We start from the raw sequence: 25,000 nt of genomic DNA on the forward strand, positions 1-25,000 counted from the left end.
ACACACACACACACACACACACTTTCTTTCTCACTTACACACATGCTTTCTCTTTCACACACACTGGTGTGGCAGTGCCTCTGTGTTGGATTGCTTCTTCACAAGGAGAAGTGAAAAGAGGAATGACGTGCGTGCGTGCGTGTTTGTGTGTGTGTGTGTGTAAAAAAATGCTACACTGTGGACTGTGTTTTTGTGTTAAATGTGTGTCTTTGTTGAAGTTGTAATGTCTGAACTGTAAACAGCAGCTGTCTGTGTCACATGACTCATTCACTGTTGCATACACACACACACACTCACACACACACACAGGTCGTTGTGGAGTATCTCACCTCTCACTTCATGTTCTCACGTGCACTCGAGTCTCGGTGTGAGACGTAAAAATGTCAACGCAGCACCACGTCTTCTCTCTCGTTAACTGAATTTAAATCCATGCTGATGTTACCATGGAAACGCATCACTCTGTTACCCCAGCCCTGCGCTGTTACCCAAGTGACTTACCTCCTCATCTCCTCATTCTTTCCTCCATCTTTCTCCATCTCATCTAGATTTTTATCGCTCTCTAGCTTCTCATCCCTCCATCCTTCTCTCTCTCTATCTCTCTATTATTATTGGATAATTTTCTTCCATCTCCTTCTCTTTCAACTCCTCACTCCCTCGATCCAAGTTATCCATCTTTCTCCATCTCTCCTTCCTTCACTTTCATTGTGTATTTCTTTTTTTGTATTAGAATTGATAGTGTGTGTGTGTGTGGGGGGGTGTAATTATACTTAAATAAGCGCGACTAATTAAACTTATTTTTCTTTTTCTCTCTTTTTTTCATAAGTTATGTTTCTTGTAGCTCCTTGAATGTTTCTTTGTGTGTGTGTGCGGGTGTGTGTGTGCGGGTGTGTGTGTGCGGGTGTGTGTAATCAGACCTCCTGTTTCTCACACTTGGGGTTCGGGGTTTCTGTGCTTCTGTGGTGTCAGTCAGGTCAAAGGTCACATGACCCTGTGAGTGTCCAGTTACACAAATGTGCTTTAGTTATGTGCAAGTTGAGCTGTGTGTGTGTGTGTGTGTGTGTGTGTGTGTGTGTGTGTGTGTTTGTGTCAAATTGTGCAATTCTATACCCACAGTAGAAAAAACACTTAAGAAAGAGATTGGGTGTGTTATCCTGCAAAAGGAACGTGTGTGTAGTGGGGGAAGGGTGTGTGTGTGGTGTGTGTTTTTGTGTGTGGTGGGGGAGGGGTTTGTTGAGTGTACTCTTAAGCTCCAACAGGGGGCAGCGCTGCTTTACATTCACTACTGTACATGCTCTCTCTCTCTCTCTCTCTCTCTCTCTCTCTCTCTCTCTCTCTCTCTCTCTCACCCTGTCTCTCTCTATCTCTCACTCTCTCTGTCTCTCTCTCACTCTGTCTCTCTCTCTCTCACTCTGTCTCTCTCTCTCACTCTCTCTATCTCTCGCTCTCTCTTTCTCTCTCTCTCTCTCTATCTCTCTCTCACTCTCTCTGTCTCTCTCTCTCTCTCTCTCTCTCTCTATCTCTCTTTCTCTCTTTCACTCTCTGTCTCTCTCTCTCTCTGTCTCTCTCACTCTCTCTTTCTCTCTTTCACTCTCTGTCTCTCTCTCTCTCTGTCTCTCTCACTCTCTCTTTCTCTCTCTCTCTCTCTCTCTCTCTCTCTCTCTCTCTCTCTCTCTCTCTCTCTCTCTCTCTGTCTCTCCCTCCACTTACAAGCTCTGTGTGTTAGTCATTAATCACACAGCTACACTCTATATGCCCTGCTCCTGCTACCCTACTCTCTGTACCCTACTCCTTTTACCCATCTCCCTGTGCATTATACTCTTTACATCCTAGACTCTATATCCTACTTCCTGTTCCCTGTACTCTACACCCAAACTATACCCTAATCCCTATACACTACTGTCTACACTCTCCACCCTATACTACACCCATTGCTCTACTCCATATACCTTACACTTAGTGCACTGCAGTCTACACTCACTTATCTACACCTTATACCCTGTGCCCTATACCTACACCCTATACCTTATAAACTACACCCTATACCCTGACCCTATAACCTATACTCTCACCCTATAATCTACACCCGACTCACCCGACTCTGCATCCTCACTCTATAACCTAAACCAGCGGTGTCCAATCTTATCCGGAAAGAGCCGGTATGGTGCAGGTTTTCATTCCAACCAAGCAGAAGCCACACCAGAGTCTAATAAAAGCCAAGAGCAACTGATTAAACCGGTGGAATTAGGTGTGGCTTCTGCTTGCTTTGTATAAAAACCTGCCCTACCCACACCGGCCCTTTGTGGATAAGATTAGACACCCTATAACCTACACTCTGTACCCTGACCCTATAACCTACACTCTGTACCCTCACCTTATAACCTACACTCTGTACCCTGACCCTATAACCTACACTCTGTACCCTGACCCTATAACCTACACTCTGTACCCTCACCTTATAACCTACACTCTGTACCCTGACCCTATAACCTACACTCTGTACCCTGACCCTATAACCTACACTCTGTACCCTCACCTTATAACCTACACTCTGTACCCTGACCCTATAACCTACACCCTGTACCCTAACCCTATAACCTACTCTGTACCCTGACCCTATAACCTACACTCTGTACCCTGACCCTATAACCTACACTCTGTACCCTCACCCAATAACCTACACTCTGTACCCTCACCCTATAACCTACACCCTGTACCCTGACCCTATATCCTACACTCTGTACCCTTACCCTATAACCTACACTCTGTACCCTGACGCTATAACCTACACTCTGTACCCTGACCCTATAACCTACATCCTGTACCCTGACCCTATAACCTACTCTGTACCCTGACCCTATAACCTACACTCTGTACCCTGACCCTATAACCTACACTCTGTACCCTGACACTATAACCTACTCTGTACCCTGACCCTATAACCTACACTCTGTACCCTGACCCTATAACCTACACTCTGTACCCTGACCCTATAACCTACACTCTGTACCCTGACCCTATAACCTACACTCTGTACCCTGACGCTATAACCTATTCTGTACCCTGACCCTATAACCTACACTCTGTACCCTGACGCTATAACCTACTCTGTACCCTGACCCTATAACCTACACTCTGTACCCTGACCCTATAACCTACACTCTATACCCTGACCCTATAACCTACACTCTGTACCCTGACCCTATAACCTACACTCTGTACCCTGACCCTATAACCTACACTCTGTACCCTGACGCTATAACCTATTCTGTACCCTGACCCTATAACCTACACTCTGTACCCTGACGCTATAACCTACTCTGTACCCTGACCCTATAACCTACACTCTGTACCCTGACCCTATAACCTACACTCTATACCCTGACCCTATAACCTACACTCTGTACCCTGACCCTATAACCTACAACCTGTACCCTGACGCTATAACCTACAACCTGTACCCTGACCCTATAACCAACCCCCAACACCTTTACCCTAGGTCCTACACACTGTAAGCCCATTCCCCTATATTCTACCACCATATTCCCTGCTGTCTTGCACTATACCCTCCACACCCTGTCCTTTACCCTATAAAGGATTTTACTTAGGTTTAGTACCTGCTATTTGCTACACAGCTTTTTTCCTGGCACTTCTCATATAACACACTTATGCCTTTTATAAATCTTGTGCCCTATGTCAGTCTTTGCTCTGTGACCTCTTCATGTCCACTTATAGCTTTATTCTGTGAGATGCCTATTAGCACCTTTGTGTTTTCAGACTGTTGTTATTTTTTTGTCCTATGACACCCTGGTACACTTGTTAGAAGACATTATTTCCAATCAGGGTTAATGCTTCGTTTAATTTGAATACTGTATATCTATTTACTGTAAGCAGAAGCTCTTTATAATAACTGTGTGTGTGTGTGTGTGTGTGTGTTTCTGCGGATGTCTTGCTCTCTACATACCTTTATTTTCATCAGTTGCGTGGCCATTTTGTGCACGTGTGAGTGGTGAATGCCTATTGGTCAAGAATGATGTCAGCATGTGCTGTAGCTCCGCCCATCTCACATGCAGCATGTGTGACAATGTGTGGAGGTGGACAAGTGTGCATATACATACACATGTTCATGTTATTGTGTTTCATTCTGGGTTGTGCATCGCAGTCAAAGTTGTGTGTGTCCTTGTTCAGTTTGTGTCTCAGTCACGGTTGTGTGTTTCAATGCTTGTGTGTCTCAGTCAGTGCTTCTGTGTCTCAGTCAGTGTGTGTGTGTCTCTGTCAGTGTGTGTGTGTCTCTCTGTCAGTGTGTGTGTCTCTGTCAGTGTGTGTGTCTCTGTCAGTGTTTGTGTGTCTTTCAGTGTGTGTGTCTGTTAGTGTATGTGCGTGTCTCAGTGTGTGCGTGTCTCTGTGTGTGCGTGTCTCTGTGTGTGCGTGTCTCTGTGTGTGCGTGTCTCTGTGTGTGCGTGTCTCTGTGTGTGCGTGTCTCTCAGTGTGTGCGTGTCTCTGTGTGTGCGTGTGTCTCAGTGTGTGCGTGTCTCTGTCTGTGTGTGTCTGTCAGTGTGTGTGTGTCTGTGTGTGTGTCTGTGTGTGTGTGTCTGTGTCTTCCAGTGTGTGCGTGTCTCTCAGTGTGTGCGTGTCTCTCAGTGTGTGCGTGTCTCTCAGTGTGTGCGTGTCTCTGTGTGTGCGTGTCTCAGTGTGTGCGTGTCTCTGTGTGTGCGTGTCTCTGTGTGTGCGTGTCTCTGTGTGTGCGTGTCTCTGTGTGTGCGTGTCTCTGTGTGTGCGTGTCTCTGTGTGTGCGTGTCTCTGTGTGTGCGTGTCTCTGTGTGTGCGTGTCTCTCTGTGTGTGCGTGTCTCTGTGTGTGCGTGTGTCTCAGTGTGTGCGTGTCTCTGTCTGTGTGTGTGCGTGTGTCTGTCAGTGTTTGTATGTGTATCTGTCAGTGTGTGTCTCTGTCAGTGTGTGTGTGTCTGTGTGTGTGTGTCTGTGTCTTCCAGTGTGTGCGTGTCTCTCAGTGTGTGCGTGTCTCTCAGTGTGTGCGTGTCTCTGTGTGTGCGTGTCTCTGTGTGTTTGTCTCTGTCAGTGTTTGTGTGTGTCTCTGTCAGTGTTTGTGTGTTTGTCTCTGTCAGTGTTTGTGTGTTTGTCTCTGTCAGTGTTTGTGTGTTTGTCTCTGTCAGTGTTTGTGTTTGTCTCTGTCAGTGTTTGTGTGTTTGTCTCTGTCAGTGTTTGTGTGTTTGTCTCTGTCAGTGTTTGTGTGTTTGTCTCTGTCAGTGTTTGTGTGTTTGTCTCTATCAGTGTTTGTGTGTGTCTCTGTCAGTGTTTGTGTGTTTGTCTCTATCAGTGTTTGTGTGTGTCTCTGTCAGTGTTTGTGTGTTTGTCTCTGTCAGTGTTTGTGTGTTTGTCTCTGTCAGTGTTTGTGTGTTTGTCTCTGTCAGTGTTTGTGTGTTTGTCTCTGTCAGTGTTTGTGTGTGTGTGTCTCTGTCAGTGTTTGTCTCTGTCAGTGTTTGTGTGTTTGTCTCGATCAGTGTTTGTGTGTTTGTCTCTATCAGTGTTTGTGTGTTTGTCTCTATCAGTGTTTGTGTGTGTCTCTGTCAGTGTTTGTGTGTTTGTCTCGATCAGTGTTTGTGTGTTTGTCTCTATCAGTGTTTGTGTGTTTGTCTCTATCAGTGTTTGTGTGTGTCTGTCAGTGTTTGTGTGTGTGTCTCTGTCAGTGTTTGTGTGTTTGTCTCTGTCAGTGTTTGTGTATTTGTCTCTATCAGTGTTTGTGTGTGTCTCTGTCAGTGTTTGTGTGTGTGTCTCTGTCAGTGTTTGTGTGTGTGTCTCTGTCAGTGTTTGTGTGTGTGTCTCTGTCAGTGTTTGTGTGTTTGTCTCTGTCAGTGTTTGTGTGTTTGTCTCTGTCAGTGTTTGTGTGTTTGTCTCTATCAGTGTTTGTGTGTGTCTCTGTCAGTGTTTGTGTGTTTGTCTCTGTCAGTGTTTGTGTGTTTGTCTCTGTCAGTGTTTGTGTGTGTGTGTCTCTGTCAGTGTTTGTGTGTTTGTCTCTGTCAGTGTTTGTGTGTGTCTGTCAGTGTTTGTGTGTTTGTCTCTGTCAGTATTTGTGTGTGTTCTGTTTCCTGAAGTGTACCAGTGCCTTTTCACACACACTATGCTGCCGCCACCGTGCTTCACAGATGGGAGGAGCTTCTTAAAAGTCGCTCTCTTAGTCTGAGACTCTTCCTTGAGTATTTGGTGCTGAACGAGTTTCTTAATGCTGGGTGTTGGTGCTGGTGTCTCCTGATCACAGTGATTAGTGTGTAGTGAAGTGTGTTACTGAAGCGAGAGCAGGACCGAGGTGTCTCCACTCACATGGTTTAATCTCTCTTCGCTTCTTTTCCTCCTGAGGTTAGCAGGGAAGGCAGGAGGGAGTGAACACAGGCAAAGATGGGTCACAGTACAGACGTGATGGTGGTAGACACTCTGAAGTGACAGAGATAGTGAGTGTGTGTGTTTTTACATGTGTGCACATACAAATGAGCTCCACAGATAACGAGATGTTGACAAGGTGAGAGGGAGAGGGAGAGAGAGGGAGAGAGAGGGAGAGAGAGAGAGAGAGTACTAAGGTAAAAAAAAAATTTCAGTCAATTCAAGAGCCAACACTCAAACAGTCACCGTCACTAGGGACACGAGATGTGAGACATCCAACATGTCTCTCTCTCTCTCTCTCTCTTTCTCTCTCTTTCTGATTGTGCACAAGACAGAGAGTGAGACAGGATCAGACATGTTTGAGTCCCATTACTCTGCTCTGTCTGTAAACTTCACTCCAGCATGTTTCTCTTGGCTCAGAGAGAGAGAGAGAGACTGACATCAGGGCTTAATCAATCTGGAGCTCATTTACACACACACACACACACACAAACACACACACACACACACACACACACACAGTCATGGATTAGTCGTGTTTTAGGTCTGAAGTTTGTTCTTTAGCGCTGCAAGGCTGAAGACAAACTACACAACACTAACACTATAACTGCAGAGCAAAGGAAGAAAAGGAAAGGATGAGAGAGAGAGAAAAGTTTTTAATTCAAATATTGTAAAAAGAAGTAAATAAATAAAATATGGAATATGAATATTGAAAAAAAAAGAATAAAAAATATTGGAGGGAGATTTCTAAAAATGTTTTCAAAGAAAAAATAATTCAAGCAAAAAGATATAAGCACATTAAGCAGAAAAAAAACCCCAAAATGTCCAAGAAAGTGAAGAAAAGAAAAGAAAGCGAAGAAGAAAAACAAATGAACGTGATTAGCGAGACAGAAAGCAAAGAGAAATCTGTGTAAAAAAAAAAAATGGCAGAGAAAAAGGGACACAACCAAAGGTAGGAGTGTTAATGTTTTGGATGTCTACAAGCAAAAAGAAACAAATCTACATGAATGAGAGAGAGAGAGAAAGATGGAGAGCATTAAGGATGAGGGAGAAAAATGTTTACGTTTTATATGTGGTGAAAAAAAAACGTACTTTTTATTTGGATGTAGCTCGTGACACTTTTTTTTTCTCTTCAATAATTGGCTAAATCACATTGCCGCGTTTGTACTTGTAATTACTGTGTTGGTCCTGCTGGTGCACTGTGGAAGTCGTCCCTCCAGCTTTAATTTTAGAGGCGTTTAACACCGCCGTCATCACGCGGCGAGCAGGAGATGAGCAGGAGGCAGCACTCGCAGGTAGACGTCGATGGAATCAGCAGGAGGTCCTGGCACATCAACATTTACTTCAGCGCTTCACTTTAGTGCCTTGTTTATTTATTTATTTATTTATTTATTTATTTATTGTATTTTGTACCGTAGAGCATCAGGGAGACTTGAGCGCTCACTCGAATGTTGTTTTCCGCTCCAGCTTTCACGTTCGGAGCTGCAAGCCCAGAAAGAGTGACGGCGCTCCTCAAAGGCCATCAATAATTTATCAGAGCGTCCCATTTCTCAAACAGCGAGTTCGAAACCGCGAGGATTTCGGCCTGACAGGAACCTGCAGTTCTCTCAGGGGAACCTCGCTTCAGCGTCGGACAGAAGGGACCACAAACAATCCCCGTTAGTGCTGGAACTACGCCGGCGATTATTTCCGTAGTTACAACCCCGGGATAAACCTCCTAGAAATGAATCATCTCCTGAAGACTTCGCTGTGTTTCTCCTCTCCACCGCGACACCACTGTATCTACTGTACTGTTCCACACTCGTGCTGCTTTACTTCCTGCACTTTTCCTCTGTGTCCCAGACGTCTGGTGCTGGTGCTCATTTTCTGTCAGCTGTTACAGAAGATGATCAATCGATTTAAAAAAAAAAAAAACGCACCGAAACAGAATCCTGCATCCTTTCTGTGGTTGTTCTCGTAAGACCCGTCTCAGGAAACGCGATGCTGAAAATAAACGCCTGAATTATCTGTTTGGAGCCTGAGGTGTACAAATAAAATGTCCCTTCACGAGCTGGAGTAACTTGTTTTTACAGGCTTTTAGTGTTTCATTTCTAAGGGTGTCTAAAGGGACAGTGTTAATGATCTCTGGGGCAAAGGGGTGGTAGGGCAGAGGGGTGGAGGAGCACAGATTGGACAGTGATGTAATGAAAGCTGTGGGGTTACTGGCATCTGCTGAATTAAGTGGATAAACACTGGGCTGAAGCTGAGGCTAGTTTGTTATGTTTATCTTGTTATGCTAGCTGGGTTGCTCATGGTTCCTCACACTTCCTCAATTCACTTTATTTAATGAAGTTTCGTGAACTTCATCCCTTTAGATCTTCCCCCGTCGTCTAGGATCTGATCCGACTTCGGCTTTCTTCCGTCTTACCCTGTCTTTCTTTGCGCTCTTGTCCTCCATTCGAGTGGGTGAAGGTATCTCCAATAAACCCGACTAATAGACTCTATTGTCCAGGCTCGCTCTCGGCAGCTGCTGCTTCATGGCTTTTTTTTTTCTTCCCTCCTGCTCTCGGACAGTGTGTGAGTACTGTAATGAAAGCGGTGCTGCTAATTTCACATTTAAAAAGATAAATAAATGAAGGAAGAAGTTTTGGACTCACATGCTGTGGAGCACGGCTGCCGTATTCACCAGCGCTTCAGGAGATGCAGACTGCAGACAAGCCTTTCAATTACGTTCCTCTGTGTGGAGCTGAAAAAGTGCCGCAGAATCCCATTAGGCCTTTCACTTCTCTCCTCTGCAGATGAACAGAATCAGAAACGAGCCTTTTTGTGGAGGCTGATTGGACAAGCGAAGGAGACACTGGACTTAACACGGTTCCACAAAGATCTGCTGTTCTTTCTCATTCTCCACTGAAGTACTGCGACAGGACAACGAAAGAATACAGAGCGTAGCGTCTGAGCGGGAAACTCGTCCTGGATCTGACGTCTAATATCAGTTATCTACATCTGATACCAACAGGTGGAGGACATGCTGAAGCTTCAGAAGCAGCCATGATGAGGAGTGTGTGTGTGTGTGTGTGTGTAAATATTCAATAATCTCTACATGATAGAAGACTTCCATAAAATCCAGTGACCTTTTATTCCAGTTATGTCATTGCATTATATGTACAGACTTGGCAACCTTTACCCATTTTAGACCCATTCAGTGTCACTCAACGTTACATCAGTAGAGTTTTCTTCACACTTGAGTCCAGAATGATTGACATTCTTGTCTGTTGTCCTTGTCTCCGCCCCTGAAATGTCATTGGTTTGTTGTATGAATGTGCGAACCTGTCCTGTGTTTATTCCTCTGTTCTCTTTTCTTGTTGGTTTCTTTTATTTCAATCCTGTGTTCGAGGTGTGATCAGTTTTGATGATCTAAATTCTTTGTTTTTCTTATTTTCTCACATCTGTTCAATAGTCTTGGCACCCTAGTAATTTACGTGATGTTAGGTGAAAGTCTGCTGTTTGTCTCCGGAGGTAAATTTGCACAGCGTTCAGTGAAAAGTCAGCCGTCTGAGTTTCTTTCACACAGTCGGCTCTCCCTGTAACACGCTGACGTTCAGAGCAACATGTAGTTGTAGTAATAACCGTAATGGTGTAGGTGGGATCCCGGCGCCTTTCGCCTTTCATTAAGCTCCATTTGTTAAAGGTCATTTTTCAGAATCTGCGTCCACTTTAAACTTTAGTCAATAGCAGGAAATGCCTTTAAGCTCCTGTGCTCGGCGTTCGCGATTATCTACAGCACAAAAAGAAAAAGCTGCACGTTTGATGTGGTCGAGTTTCTATCGAGCGTTGAGACGGAGAGTTGCCGGTACTCGTTCTGGAAAAACGCTTAGGTTCGGGTTATTTTTGCTTCGTGATGCATGTAGTGCATTCATGATGTTTTATTACAACCTCAAAAGGAACTTCTACCTCAGTAGTGTTGGACTGGGAGGCCAGATTAAAGTATACGCACCATAGCTGAGCTTTGTCTGCGGAGCTCACTGCCCAGTTCAACATGCACCATGCTTTTGCTGTTTGTCTACATCGCCAGTCACCAGCACAAAACTTCCAGAGAAAGTCAACTTACTGTACCAAGAACATTAAGTGTAGAGTTGGAGTTTTATTCACATTCGATAGCACCCGCTTTCCAAATGTAGATTAAAAATAGTCACTGGCTGATAAGCAACTGAAATCTGACGTGTGTGTAGACAGTGTGTCTGCGGTTCATTCTGTTGACGTGGCATTATCGGGAGATGATGAGGAATGAGAAACGCATGAGCACTACAGTGACCTCGAAACGCAAGAAAATCACATCCCCTGTTTACAGCGACTAGTTTACAGCAACCCTGTATTGTGTGTGTTTACTTTATACTTTGCTGAGACCTTGACCTTGAGGGAGTTCTACTGTCTCAGAGGAGCAGTACATGTAAGCTCCTGACTGCTGTGGTGTAGGAAGCTTGTAGCGAGAGCCGGAGAAACATCGCATCGATCATGTCTGTCTCGATCTCACAGCAAACACACCTCCGGGACTCGGAACAAGCGGAGTGCTCCAACAAGCAGCTCGTGTCTCCGCACGCTCATCATCTGTTTATCTACAGAGCAGATTTCACACCGATCGAGAGCCAGAGAGAGGATTACATGGCTTTATCTCGTATCTGTCTGATCCCCGAGATGGAACCAGAAAGATTCCCGTCAGTTCCGGAATGCTGCGATTACTGCGACCTGAATCCAACCACAAGGATCTGAGCTGTAGCTGTAGCACTGTAGCATCACCTGAGCGCCACAGCGTTACATCACACTCCGGTTAATCCACACAGAACACCTGGGAGTGCTCGGATTTACACACAAACCCGTCTCGTTCTTCTCCCTCGTCTATCTCTACATCTCCTCTACCTCATCTGGACAGTTCATGGATTCTACAGGCATTAGAAGGTTGGCTGGATTTGATATTTGGATTTGATTAGAATGTCCCTCAGACTCTCCCCTGATCAGTGTGTCAAATTTCACACCTTATTTACAAGTTTTTTAAATATTAGTGTATTATAAAATGCTCACACACACACACACACACACACACATACATATAGAAAGAGAGCTCAGTTCTTTACTCTGATTTATATTCAGAGTGTGTGTGTGTGTGTGTGTGTGTGTGTGTGTGGATTTATTAGAAGTTGAGCAGCACTAATCTGTTAGACGGGGTGGTGAAGATAAAAACATTCTGCCTTTTCATTATCACACTAAATATTCACATGAAGGACAGATCGCTTACTGAACGCTTTCACACACACACACACACACACACACACACACACACACACACACACACACACAAACAGGATTTTTTACACTGGATCACCGTGTGTGTGTGTTCTGTGATTGTGACATGAAAGACCACTGTGTCCTCCTATAAATACACACATACACATACTCCTGTATCCCTGCTTCTGTCTAAACAGGAACTTGCGGTGTATGAACCGTTAGTAGCGTTGATGACCGTGTGTGTGTTAATGTGTGTGCGTGTGTGTGTGTAGGTTTAACGCACATGAGTTAATCACTTTCCCTCTGACTTTCAGTATGTTGTACTTGTAAATGAATGTTTTTGTATTATTTTCTCCAGGAAAGGGAGGCTAGAGAAGAAGCAGCTGTTTCCTACACACACACACACACGCGTGCGCACACACACACACACACAAAAACACGCACACAGTTTCCACACAATCCCACTTTTCATCTGGAAAAATGATCATCCACCCGTGTGTGTGTTAGTTATTGAGGTAGAATAACACTGATCGTTTCACCTTTAATGGAAACAGATACAGTGTTTGAGGGCTTGTTTTACACAATATCCGCAGAGTTCTCCCGGGAGCCCAGGTTTTTTTTCCGGTTCTCTGGCAGAACCCGGTGTAGATCGAATTTTCTTCCTGGGACATGTCCAGAGAACCTGATCTGGGTGGTGTTCTAGAAAGGAATCAAAATGAGGAGAACCCGGGGACTCCTGAGATATAAGTGAGAAGATGAAAATGGTGTGTGTGTGTGTGTGAGTGTGTGTGTGTAATGATCCTATGTCTGTTAACCAAGCTGGAAAATGACTTGAGAGTTTTCCAGGTGAATGCTGATGTCCGATCCGAGTTTCTAGCTTCAGTTTACAAAAGCCTATATGATTCATCAGCCTATATGATTCATCAGCCTATATGATTCATCAGCCTATATGATATTCATCAGCCTATATGATTCATCAGCCTATATGATATTCATCAGCCTATATGATTCATCAGCCTATATGATTCATCAGCCTATATGATTCATCAGCCTATATGATATTCATCAGCCTATATGATTCATCAGCCTATATGATTCATCAGCCTATATGATTCATCAGCCTATATTTCTGAGCCGCTTGTTTCTCACGGTGCTCTTAACGAAAGCACACGATGTTCTGTGTTATTTTGGTCACGTTTGACGGATCAAGACGGCACTTGCACGTTCTACTGGTGTAATTCTCTGCTGCGATGGCTGATAAACACCTACATTTTAAAGGTTCTGCAGCACGTTAGACCCCTACAAGTTCCACCTAGGATATGTAAATGATATGTTGCAGGGTTCTACACAGAACCTCGAAGGGATGATCATGTCTGCTTTCAGTATTGTTGCCAATTGTGTACTCTCTGGGAAGAAAAGGGTTTCAAGAATTTTGAAAGATGATCCCTTTGAGCCAATGCTTTATTTAGAACCTTTAAACTCTTAAGGGTTCTAGAATTTAAAGCATCGGTGTTGATTCCGTCCGTCTCCCAAATTAAGGAAGCTGAGAAGACTTCCTGTTCTTTTAATCCCCAAGAGCAGGTACCGCTGCCTGTCCCATGGTCATTCTGGGTTGAGAGAGTATGATAGGTGAATGTAACAATAAGGAAATGTGTGTTTATTTATTGTGTGTTTGTGGGTTCCAGAGGGAGTGTGTGAGATCTGGCTGACGAGCGAGGACACAGGAGCTTACGGGCGGGACATCGGCACGGATCTGCCCACACTGCTGTGGGAGCTGGTGAAGGAGATCCCTGAGGGTTGTATGCTCCGCCTGGGCATGACCAACCCACCCTACATCCTCGAGCACCTGGAGGTGGGTCTGAGCTTCTAGAACTTTATCTGTAATAGTGCTTTACTGTTTGGTTTGCATCCTGTCTGGTGGAGGACACAGAACCGTGGTCGGTTTTAGCCGCGAGCTTGAACCAGACGTTACCCTAGCATGATTTCCTTTCTGTTTGGTTTTCTCAACATGTTCCTTCATTTCCTTCTTAGTTCCAAGAGAAATACACAGAGCCAACTGAAGGATTTTAATTTTTTCTCTTAAATTTACCTCATTTCAAGTGACCAGAAACATATCGTCGCTGTCAGACGGAATCCTCGTGTCTCCAAAACTGTTATTTTTCAGGAAATTAAAAAAACGCCGTACCTTATCTGCAGTGCACAGGGTTTAGTCCGCGTTGCAGTGGATTGTCTTGCGCTAAATTCCTGTCCTCAGACGAGCACCAGAACTAGCGGGGGTCAAGATTTTTTTTTCTTTGAGCCCAGTGTTTTGAAGACATTTACCTCAGAAGACGTGTTGATTCGTTGCAACTCTTCTTGAGGAGAAATATGCCGCGAAGCTCTCCCACGGAGTGAGGAAGAGGTGGACAGTTGAAGTGTCCAATGGAGTTATGAGATTTGCACCCAAGCTATTTTCAAGACTTTAGATTGGTTAATAACTTGTAAAAATAACAGACCCACGTGGGGACTGACCAATAGCATCGATATGTGAAAAAATATGAAATTGACCAAATTTGGACATACAAGGTTTCCGCCCGACAGCGACGATATGAAGAAGGATTTGGAAGGATTTGTAACGTAACATACAGTAACGTAACAGAAGTTCTTTCTGCGTGTAGAGTGAAAATATTTGTCCTTAAACGTTCTGATTGTAACATCAGCAAACTCGTGCTGAACCTGGAGCTGAAGCCCATCTGGTTCCTCATGCTGAAGCGTCTCAGAGGCGTCTGTTCTCCCATGAAAGGCTCCAGCACAAAGGCGTGTCATTTGCAGAAGGTTAATTGAGGTTATAATTTAGACCCCATATGTGTAGGTTCTGTTTCTGCTCGGTTACACGTCTGAATTAAAAACCCATGAACGCGTTTCTTCTCTGATTCCTTAACTGATGGGAATCAACAATTAAATGCTAATTAGAACCGGGGTTGTTGGTGTGTTGGTGTGCCGGCGCTAATTTAGCGTTCCGTCCGCGTTTGCTGTTTTGACGTGCTCGGCAGTTCCGCTTTAATGCTTTTCTACTTTATTAACACTTATAAGCGTTCTGCTGGCGGTTCCATACATTAATCATCAGCCGAGTGGAAGATTGCAGCAGGAGACGTTGATACGTGACGCAGAAAACATTTGGGACGTGAGAAGAAGAAAAATCGAGTGCCTGGCGTTCTGTGCCTTCCCTGTGGGAACCTTAAAAGGTTCTTTATAGAATTCTTTAGCAATTTGGTTACGGTTCAGAAGGTTCCAAGTGGAATTCTTTTATGAATCGAACATGACAGGAGTTTAACAACAAAGGTTCTACTTTATTCTTAGCTTCCAAGTACTGCTCCCCTTGGAACCCATTCTGATATGGAGCCATATTTTTGGGTTCTAAATCGAAATGTTTCCCCCAACAGACATCCAAGGAACTCATCAAGGGTGAGGAACTGGATAAATAAAAATAGTTCCTCAAAGGGGTCTGACTTGTTTGTGGAACCTCACTGAAATGAAGGTATTTTATTCAAGTTTCCCACTGAAGGGACGAGCTAAAGATCACTTTAGGCTTCTGTGTTAAAGGCTTCTACATAGAACCTTCAGATGGAAAGTTAAGGGTTCTAAACTTGCGTTTTCACAAAAAACAAATGGAACCTGTGAGATATTTCTGATCCCGCTGGTTCTATCGATGTGCTAGTACCTTTTAATGTGACCCGTACGGTCTATTGTTTGGTCGGTGAATTATTCTGTCTTTCAAAGCGATGTTATGTTTTTGAAAGGGAACTGCTCAGTTCTGGGGGGCACGGTGGCTTAGTGGTTAGCACGTTCGCCTCACACCTCCAGGGTTGGGGGTTCGATTCCCGCCTCCACCTTGTGTGTGTGGAGTTTGCATGTTCTCCCCGTGCCTCGGGGGTTTCCTCCGGGTACTCCGGTTTCCTCCCCCAGTCCAAAGACATGCATAGTAGGTTGATTGGCGTCTCTGGAAAATTGTAGTGTGTGAGTGCGGTAGTGAATGAGAGTGTGTGTGTGCCCTGCGATGGGTTGGCACTCCGTCCAGGGTGTATCCTGCCTTGATGCCCGATGACGCCTGAGGCTCCCCGTGAGCCGAGGTAGTTTGGATAAGCGGTAGAAAATGAATGAATGAACTGCTCAGTTCTATTGCTCTCCTTAGAACCTTTTAGAAGAACCCTAAAGGTTTTACCACTTGTTCTTTGTAAGGGTGAGGGAACAAACAAAGGACAGAAATAATTTTCTCAAAGGACAATAGGACAGTTGCGGGTTCTTTGCTCTTTAAAAGACGTTTCCGTTGTCTTCTTGCTGGAACCTTCTGATGTTTGTGTGTTGCCCACAGTAACCAACTCTCCTTTGAGTTTGTAGTGCCTTGTAACTGAAAAAGGGTTCCTTGACAACTTATTGATTGATGTTTCCATCTGTACCAGAACCTTGTCTGAAATGGGAACCTCCTGTTGTAGGTTCTGCGTAGAACCTGCACCACGTTCATTCGCTCTTGATTCTAGTACCCTTAGTAACCATTACTCTCAAAGTGCCCTCTAGTGAAGTCACAGCTAGGCTGATTGGGACGGAACCACAGGTCAGCGCTAATGAAATGTTCCACAGGGTTTTTGAGTCAGAGTCAAGTTTTGAGTCATAAACACTGACACCAGAAACTAAGAAAAGAAAGTCAACTTGAAGTCAGAGTCAAGACGCAGCTCAAATCTTTAAGTCAGATGAACATATTGATGTCATATGATGTGAGGCGTGAATTTTAAAATCTGATCTCAGTAGGAGTCAGAGTTTGAAGTCGGAGTCAGAGTCCAATTGTGAGTCAAATACTAAAGGGTCAGTATAAAGTTGTGAGTCACAAACCTTGAAGCCTGAGTCAAATCTCGAGTCTGATATTAAAGTGTCACGGTGCGATTCATAAACATTTAAACTAGAGTCAAGTCATGAGTCATATTAAAGGCTGAGTAAAAGTGAAAGGCAAACAATTAAGGTCAAGTTATGAGCCATATATTATTCCTTCAGGTTATTAATCATAAACCTTTCGAGTGAAACATTAAAGTCAGTCTCAAGGTTTGAGTCATAAACTTTAAAGGCTGAGTCTAATTTTTGTAGGTTGAGTCATATTTTAAAGAGTCCCATAACCTATAATACAAGTCGCAAACTTTAAAGGCAGATGGAAGATCATACGAGTCATAACCTCAGAGTCAGAATTGTCTGAAACGAGACGTGAGTCAGACCCTATAAACTAGAAGCCTAGATAAAGAAGTGAGTCTCTAACGTGTGACTCGAGGCAGTGTGTCTGATCTCAGATCCCTAATATATATTTTTTTCTGTGTTTATTGTGAAATATGTGATTTTTGTAAACAGATCTAAAATTTAAATTCTGACATTATAGGTTCTGCTCTTCTGCTGTTCTTTTTATTTTCCGATATTTATGTTTCCTCGCTCCGTCCGTTAGTCCTCCACGAGGAAGAGTCTGAAGCAGAACATTTGTCCTAATTAGTTTCTGACCGTGTGATCCTTCGTCTCTCGTCCGCCGACGCTTTTTCACAGACTCCTCACGGTTTAGTCGATTAGCACCGTTAGCCTCGGGGACGCTGAGGCAGACGATGCAATTTGGATTTCATCCCGAGATCGGGCCATTTCCATTTTAACGGATCTCCTGGGACTCGGGGTCCGCTGTGTTAGACGTCTGATCTGTTTCTGAATTACATCTGTTCAGAGAGGGGGAGGGGAGGTGTGTGTGTGTGTGTGAGGGTTCTTGGGTTGACAACAATTACTTACAAAGTCACACAAATGTCAAAGTAAATGATCAGACGTCTGAGTTACAATTCAAGAACCACCAGCTGAAATGATGGACAGCTCTTATAGCTTAGCTGAATGAAACACGCACTAGCAAATGACCAAATATTCCCATTTACCTGCAACATTTATTTATACAATACACACTTTCTTTCTTTCTTTTTTCTTTTTCTTTCTTTCTTTCTTTCTTTCTTTCTTTCTTTCTTTCTTTCTTTCTTTCTTTTCTTCTGTTTCTACTTAACTTTCGTTTGCATTCATTCATTATTGCAATACTTTATTATATACTTTATTATTTTTAATTTATTTTATTTATACAATTACTCGAAATATTATTATTACGTTTTATTAATGTTGTGATTAATAACATGTATTACATCCTTTTATTTGTTTATGTATTTATTTGTTCCCTATTTAATTAAACACAATAATAACATGTAACACTTAGCCTTCTTTATCTTGAGTTTATTTCTTTACTTATTTATTATTTACCTTTTTTATAAACAAATCTAACTTTTTTTTAACTTTTCTTTTTTTTTTTTGTATTTTACTCACTGAGTATGTATTTTTTAATTTATTTATTTAATCGCTTAATGTTATTTTATTTTTTAACCATTTATTTGATTTATTTGTTAATTTATTTATTTTTTTATACTGAGGATTAATTACACTGGAACTCAAACCCAATCGTGTGTGTGCGCGTGAGTGTGTGTGTGTGTGTGTGTGTGTGTGTGTGCGTGTGTGTGTGTGTAATTGGGCTCCACTCTAACTCCACACCTGTCACAGCTCCTTCTCTTCATCTCTCTCTCAGCTTCCTCTCGAGACTGATCACATGATTAAAGATGTTTACGTCCTGATAGGTGCGACTTTTTGCACTTCCCTCGCTCACTTCCTCGCTGCCTTGTGCCCTACCTGACGAGGTGAAGACACCCCGAGTGTCAGGTGGGATCTCGGGTAATGGAATGGAGTGCTGATAGTGGAAGTGTTGAATCTGATCCTGAACCTGAACTTGAATTTGAACTTGAACCCTGAACCTGAACCTGAACCTGATCCTGATCCTGAACCTGAACCTGATCCTGATCCTGATCCTGAAGGTTCTCCACCTCTCTGTCTCGGCACCTAGTTTCTGTTTGCATCTCAGCGTGCTTTGTTTGACGAGTGAATCACGGTTTAGAGACAGTTATGTTAATGCGCAGTGGCCTGAGTAAATAAAATGCGCATCAGAAGAAAAGAGGAGCGAGAGATCAGATAAAAGACGAGTAATTAAGCTTCTTTTGTTAAATGAACACATCAGTGTTGTTGCCCCTCATTACACATACTTCAGATCAGATGTTAGGAAGTGATTAAGGACCGGAAATGAAACCCCGGCTCGTGTTCAGAGATAACGAGCTGCCTTACTGAGACGTGATTGTTCTCAGTCAGAAGAACATGGGAGAGGATTGAGGAGTAGATTTTCCTCCACATGTAGCGTTAGTGTGTTTTACACTAATACACAGATCAGTGTGTTCAGCGCTGACACTGGCGACTTTTTCCATAAAACATAAATATCCCCCAGCTCTGTCTTTCTCTCTCTCTGTCTCTCTCTCTCTCTCTCTCTCTCTCTCAACAACACCCACTCCTTCCTAACTTCCTCCCGTCTCTCACCTCGCTCCATTGCCATGCAGTATGAGCTCCCTTTTCCCAGAATCCTCTGCTGCGTGCCACCTCCGCTTCTCCGGCACCGGTCTGATTTGTCTGTGCCGCTAATCAGACACAATTCATAACACTAATCAATCCCTTTAATTTTTGGAGTCCTGTGGCGGCCGGGCGGAGAGCGTCACAATGGATCGTGATGGAGGAGACGGAACGCACAAAAACACAATGTGTCCTGCTGTCGTCTTCTCATTGAGAGGTGGAGTGTGTGTGAGAGAGAGAGAGAGAGAGAGAGAGAGAGAGAATGAATCACCACAGCTGTCTGTCTCTCTCTCTCTGTCTGTCAGTTTCTTTCCCAGATTTGCCAAAACTCAGTCAGCTGTGTGCTCTTAATCATCTGTCGTGTGTGTGTGTGCGTGTGTGTCATCTAAAGTGTGTATAAAGTTATAGGAATTCTATAATGTTTTTAGTTAAGCCTCTCTAAAGAGTCTCTCTCTCTCTCTCTCTCTCTCTCTCTCTCTCTCTCTCTCTCTCTCTTCATCTTTCCCTTCTAACAGGAAATGGCTAAGATTCTGTGCCACCCACGAGTGTATGCCTTCCTGCACGTCCCGGTCCAGTCAGCGTCAGACAGCGTGTTGATGGACATGAAGAGAGAGTACTGCTGTGACGACTTCACACACGTCGTCGACTTCCTGAAGGACAGGTACGCGAGCGCCGTGCTAGCGTGGAGTTAGCGTGGCTTCACCAGGCGAACTTGTTACTTACTCGCCCGTCTGTCTCACACACTCTATCTCTCTTTGTCTCTCTGTCTGTATCTCTGTCTTACCTTCTATCTGTTTCTCTCTCTCTAACATATTTACGTGTGTGTGTGTGAGAGAGAGAGAGAGAGACTGGTTTTCATTATCACTGAGCTGTTATGAGTAATCTTTCCACTTCCTGGACAAGAGGAAGTGCGAGATGGAGGATAAAGTGTTGACATTTTGTAAATGGCAGCTCTGATGAGTGTAATAATGAGGACTTAGTGCGTTACGAGCATCGCTGGTGCTGCTGTTTGAGGAAGGATCACAACGCGGTCGTGTGCAGAAGTAAGTGCACCCCGCTGTTATTATGAGGCTCGTGTACACTGTTGTGACCACAACCTTCAGCCGTGTCAATCACATTCCTCTTCCTGTTAATGTGGGCGGTCCTTGGGTGGGTTTAATGATGTATCTGCGCTCTTAAATTATATATTATTGCAATACAAACAGTTTATATCCCTATTTTTACTTTATTAACCGCTTCATTATTATTTGTTTCATAAAATCCATTTAATCCTTATTATTTATTTATTATGTAAAAGTCAATCTAAAACTTGTGCTAAAATGGAAAAGGTTTGATAAAATAAATATTTCGAACAGATGAAGGAAGGAATAAAATATATAAATAATTTCAGAAGAAAGAAGAGGTTTTTATTTATTTATTTACTTATTTATTTATTTATTTTTGGCAGGACAAAGAAGCAAATTCACTCACGCAAGCACACACACACACACACACACACACACACACACACACACACACACTCTCTCTCTCTCTCTCTCTCTCTCTCTCTCTCTCTCTCTCTCTCCTGACTGGTTGTCTTTAAAAGACTGTAATTAAGAGCATTTTGTGCAGCTATTGAAGTGTGTGTGTGTGTGTGTGTTTATTGTGGTCAGCACAAACTGAAAATAGCCTTGCTATTTATTAGACACAGGAACTGGAGGTTTTCTAACAAAGTGTGTAACCCTCGCGGTGTGTGTGTGTGTATGTGTGTGTGTGTGTGTGTGTGTGTGATTGTCTTCTCTTTTTCCCAGTAGCATTTTTGGTTAAAATGTTGAAATCAGAACTTTCGTTTTTCACACTTGTGGATTAGGGTTGTGCTTCTCATCTGTCTCACTCTCTGTTTGCCTCTCATCTGTCTCACTCTCTCTGTCTCTCATCTGTCTGTCTCTCATCTGTCTCACTCTCTGTTTGCCTCTCTCTCTGTCTCTCATCTGTCTGTCTCTCATCTGTCTCACTCTCTGTTTGCCTCTCATCTGTCTGTCTCTCATCTGTCTCACTCTCTGTTTGCCTCTCTCTCTGTCTCTCATCTGTCTCACTCTCTGTTTGCCTCTCATCTGTCTCCCCCTCTCTCTTTCATCTGTCTATCTCTCATCTCTCTGTTGCTTCTCATCTGTCTCACTCTCTCTCTTTCACCTCTGTCTCCCCCGTTCCCTGTCTCTTATCTTTCTTTCTCTCTGTCTTACTCTGTCTCTCATCTGTCCAACTCTCTCCGTCTCACTCTCTCTCTGTCTCTCGTCTGTCTCATTCTCTCTCTGTCTGTCTGTCCCTTCGTCCTAGTCTGCAAACATGCAGCAGGAATATCTCAGACCATCAAATTCATGATGTCCATTAAACACATGGTGTCCAATCACAGCGAGCCATTCCATACATGGGGTCCAATCACAGCGAGCCATTCCATACATGGGGTCCAATCACAGCGAGCCATTCCACACATGGTGTCCAATCACAGCGAGCCATTCCACACATGGTGTCCAATCACAGCGAATCATGACAACACAGACACTGCGGCCAATCAGATCAAGTCTCAGACCAGCTGATCGTATTAATGAATTACATGGATGAAGTTCATTTATGTTGCTCTTAATATCCAAATTAGATGCTGTTGCTGGAGTGTGTGCACGTGTGTGTGTGTGTGTGTGTGTGTGTGTGTGTGTGTGTGTGCACGTGTGTGTGTGGTATCTAATAATAATGAGTGTTGAGCGTGGCCATTGTTGATTGATTGTTGTTTTTTTTTAATAAAGCATACAACAGCAAAGGTTTGCGAAAATAAACCTTAAACTCTTCTATTGTTCTGTTTATTTACTCGTTTGTTTGTTTATTTGTTTGTTAGTGAGTCATTGCGTTGCTTTTTTTAATCCCATGAAGCTCTGCACTTAATGATCAGGTACAATATATATCTGTAACAGCTGAGCCTTATTTCTGACCACAAATGACGGAGCACGTTAATCACCTCGGCGGCCGCCGCTTGTCCTTCCCTTTTCCCTTTCGCTTAATTACAGGGCGCGAGTGTCTCTGTGTGAGAGCCGGCGCGAGTGTTCACAAAATCCCTGAACAAATATTTTCCCAATCGATGGCCTTCTTTCTCTCGACTCCAATTTCCCCTGTTAGCTTGAGGTCAGGATTAAGAAGATTAGAGAGAGAGAGAGAGAGAGAGAGAGAGAGGATCCTCGCCATCATTTCACGCTCGTCTTGTTTTGCCAATTACTGCAAAATTCTTCTACATCTTAAATGAAAATTATTGATGCTTAGGATGTTTAAACGTGCCGTCAGAACCTTTCAGGGTAAAACAGGCTTGTAACTCGCCTTATTGTAATGAAAAGCTTTTTTTTTGTTTTTTTTTTTTTGGTCTGTTCTGTGTAGAGAGACTCGTTCAGTGTGTTGAGGATGATCAGGAGTTCAGAGCCCTCTGTGTTGAGCTGAAAATAACTGTAATCCGACGGGGGGATTAGTCTGTCTGCTTTTTCATTAGTCTTATTACTGCAGTGTGATTACTGTGACTGCGCTGCTCTTTAAGACACCGGTGCTGACCTCTGACTCTGCACTGACTCTGACCTCTGACTGCTGACAACTTGTAGATGACTCAAAACTCCTGTGTGTGTGAAAGGAATGTGTGTATGTGAGAGGTGGTGTGTGTGTGTGCGAGGTGGTGTGTGCGAGGTGTTGTGTGCGAGGTGTTGTGTGCGAGGTGTTGTGTGCGAGGTGGTGTGTGCGAGGTGGTGTGTGTGAGGTGGTGTGTGTGTGAGGTGGCGTGTGTGTGAGGTGGCGTGTGTGTGAGGTGGCGTGTGTGTGAGGTGGTGTGTGTGTGTGAGGTGGTGTGAGGTGGTGTGTGTGTGTGTGAGGTGGTGTGTGTGTGTGAGGTTTTGGGTGTATGGGAGGTGTGTATGAGGTGGCGTGTGTGAGAGAGGTTGTGTTTGGTGTATATGTGTGAGAAGGGGGGTGTGTGTGTGAGAGAGAGAAGTTGTGTTTGAGTGGAGTGTGTGAGAGCAGTGGAGTGGGTGTGTGTGTTTGAGAGAGAGGGTGAGTGTGTGTGTGTGTGAGTGAGGGTGTGTGTGTGTGTGAGAGAAGTTGTGTTTGAGTGGAGTGTGTGAGAGCAGTGGAGTGGGTGTGTGTTTGAGAGAGAGGGTGAGTGTGTGTGTGTGAGAGAGAGAGGGTGTGTGTGAGGTTGTGTGTGTGTGTGTGAGAGGGTGTGTGTGTGTGAGAGAAGTTGTTTGAGTGGAGTGTGTGAGAGCAGTGGAGTGGGTGTGTGTGTTTGAGAGAGAGGGTGAGTGTGTGTGTGAGAGAGGGTGTGTGTGAGGTTGTGTGTGTGTGTGTGTGTGAGAGGGTGTGTGTGTGTGTGTGTGTGTGAGAAGTTGTGTTTGAGTGGAGTGTGTGAGAGCAGTGGAGTGGGTGTGTGTTTGAGAGAGAGGGTGAGTGTGTGTGAGAGAGAGAGAGGGTCTGTGTGAGGTTGTGTGTGTGTGTGAGAGGGTGTGTGTGTGTGTGAGAGAAGTTGTTTGAGTGGAGTGTGTGAGAGCAGTGGAGTGGGTGTGTGTTTGAGAGAGAGGGTGTGTGTGTGTGTGTGTGTGTGAGAAGTTGTTTGGGTGGAGTGTGTGGAGTGTTTTGCTGTTGTGAATGGCGTACACACTGATAAACACGTCCTGCACCGTCTTCAGTCACACCCACAGTTTACTGCTCTGTGTCCCGTCTCTAAACGTCTGTCCCTGGTGTCTCGCTCATCATTCTGCACTGCAACAGCTGCCAGGAATCTTAACAATCCCCTCCTCCCTCTCATTCCTGCACTCCTGCCTTGAGCCAGTCACTGGAGGTAAGCAGCTCCTTACATAAACCAGTGGCCCTGACTCGCTTCCTCGCTTCCTCGCCTCTCTCTGGCAGCAGTGTTGCTGATACCTCATGAACGTCTCAGGAATTCAAGAGCTGGCTGAGTGCACGGGGCCTCAAATCTGGGCCAAGACCTTTTGGAGAACCTTGACCGTCTTGGATTCTTGTCAGGATTTTTTTTGTTTTGAGCTCCGCTGCACTCGCCCTAGTCGGCGCCAAGGCTGTTACAGAGAGAGAGAAAGAGAGAGAAAGAGAGGGAGGAAGAGAAATTGAGGGCACTGCTATCACTCAGGACCTCGCAAACACCGAGCACAAATGTGTTTTTGTTGGACAGAGTTCTCCTGAACTCCCTTAAACACGTGATGTTTATTCCAGTGTGTGTGTGTGTGTGTGTGTGTGTGTACACGTGTGCATGTGCGTGTGGTGTTGAATGATCTGAAACAGCACCTACCTCAGGTGAATTTGCCCACCTGCCCTGAGTATTTGCATACTCACAGTCTCTGTGCTTGTACCCACAGTGCCTCAGTCATTCTGTTGCACAATTAAGACGGACAGCTGTGTTTTTCTTTGTGGGTTAAACAATCAGGACGTGGCCTTTGGTGCTGATCCTCTATTGTGAGTCTGAAAGTGAGGGTTGATGACATTTGCCTGAGGAACAAAGCAGGGAGCGTACACTCAGCTCACAACCTGCTCACACGCTGCTCAATCCACACTCACACTGTGCTCACGCCTCGCTCACTCCCTGCTCACTTATTGCTTACTTCCCTTTCAATTACTGCTCACTCCCTGCTCACTTATTGTTTACTTCCCATTCAACTACTGCTCACTCCCTGCTCACTTCCTGCTCGCTCTCCGCTCAGTTATTGCTCATTTCTAATTTACTCAATACTCGCTTCCCATTCACTCCCCCCTCACTTTCTGCTCATTTTCCCACTCACTTAGTGCTCACTTCCCATTTACTCATTGCTCCTTTCCTGCTCACTTCCTGCTCATTTTCCCGCTCACTTAGTGCTCACTTCCCAT

General features: G+C 44.2%; 1 protein-coding gene across 1 annotated transcript in view; it reads left to right on the top strand.

The window, feature by feature from the left end:
• Window positions 1-25,000, top strand: part of cdkal1 (CDK5 regulatory subunit associated protein 1-like 1) — a 198,514-nt gene that overhangs the window by 97,933 nt on the left and 75,581 nt on the right. Inside the window, exons 9-10 of the mRNA XM_060871015.1 lie at window positions 13,333-13,499; window positions 19,639-19,784. Of these exons, the coding sequence (XP_060726998.1) occupies window positions 13,333-13,499; window positions 19,639-19,784 (313 nt within the window). The remainder of the gene's footprint in view (window positions 1-13,332; window positions 13,500-19,638; window positions 19,785-25,000) is intronic.

The sequence above is a fragment of the Tachysurus vachellii genome, chromosome 5, assembly GCF_030014155.1.
Source record: "Tachysurus vachellii isolate PV-2020 chromosome 5, HZAU_Pvac_v1, whole genome shotgun sequence".
Taxonomy (NCBI): Eukaryota; Metazoa; Chordata; class Actinopteri; order Siluriformes; family Bagridae; genus Tachysurus; species Tachysurus vachellii.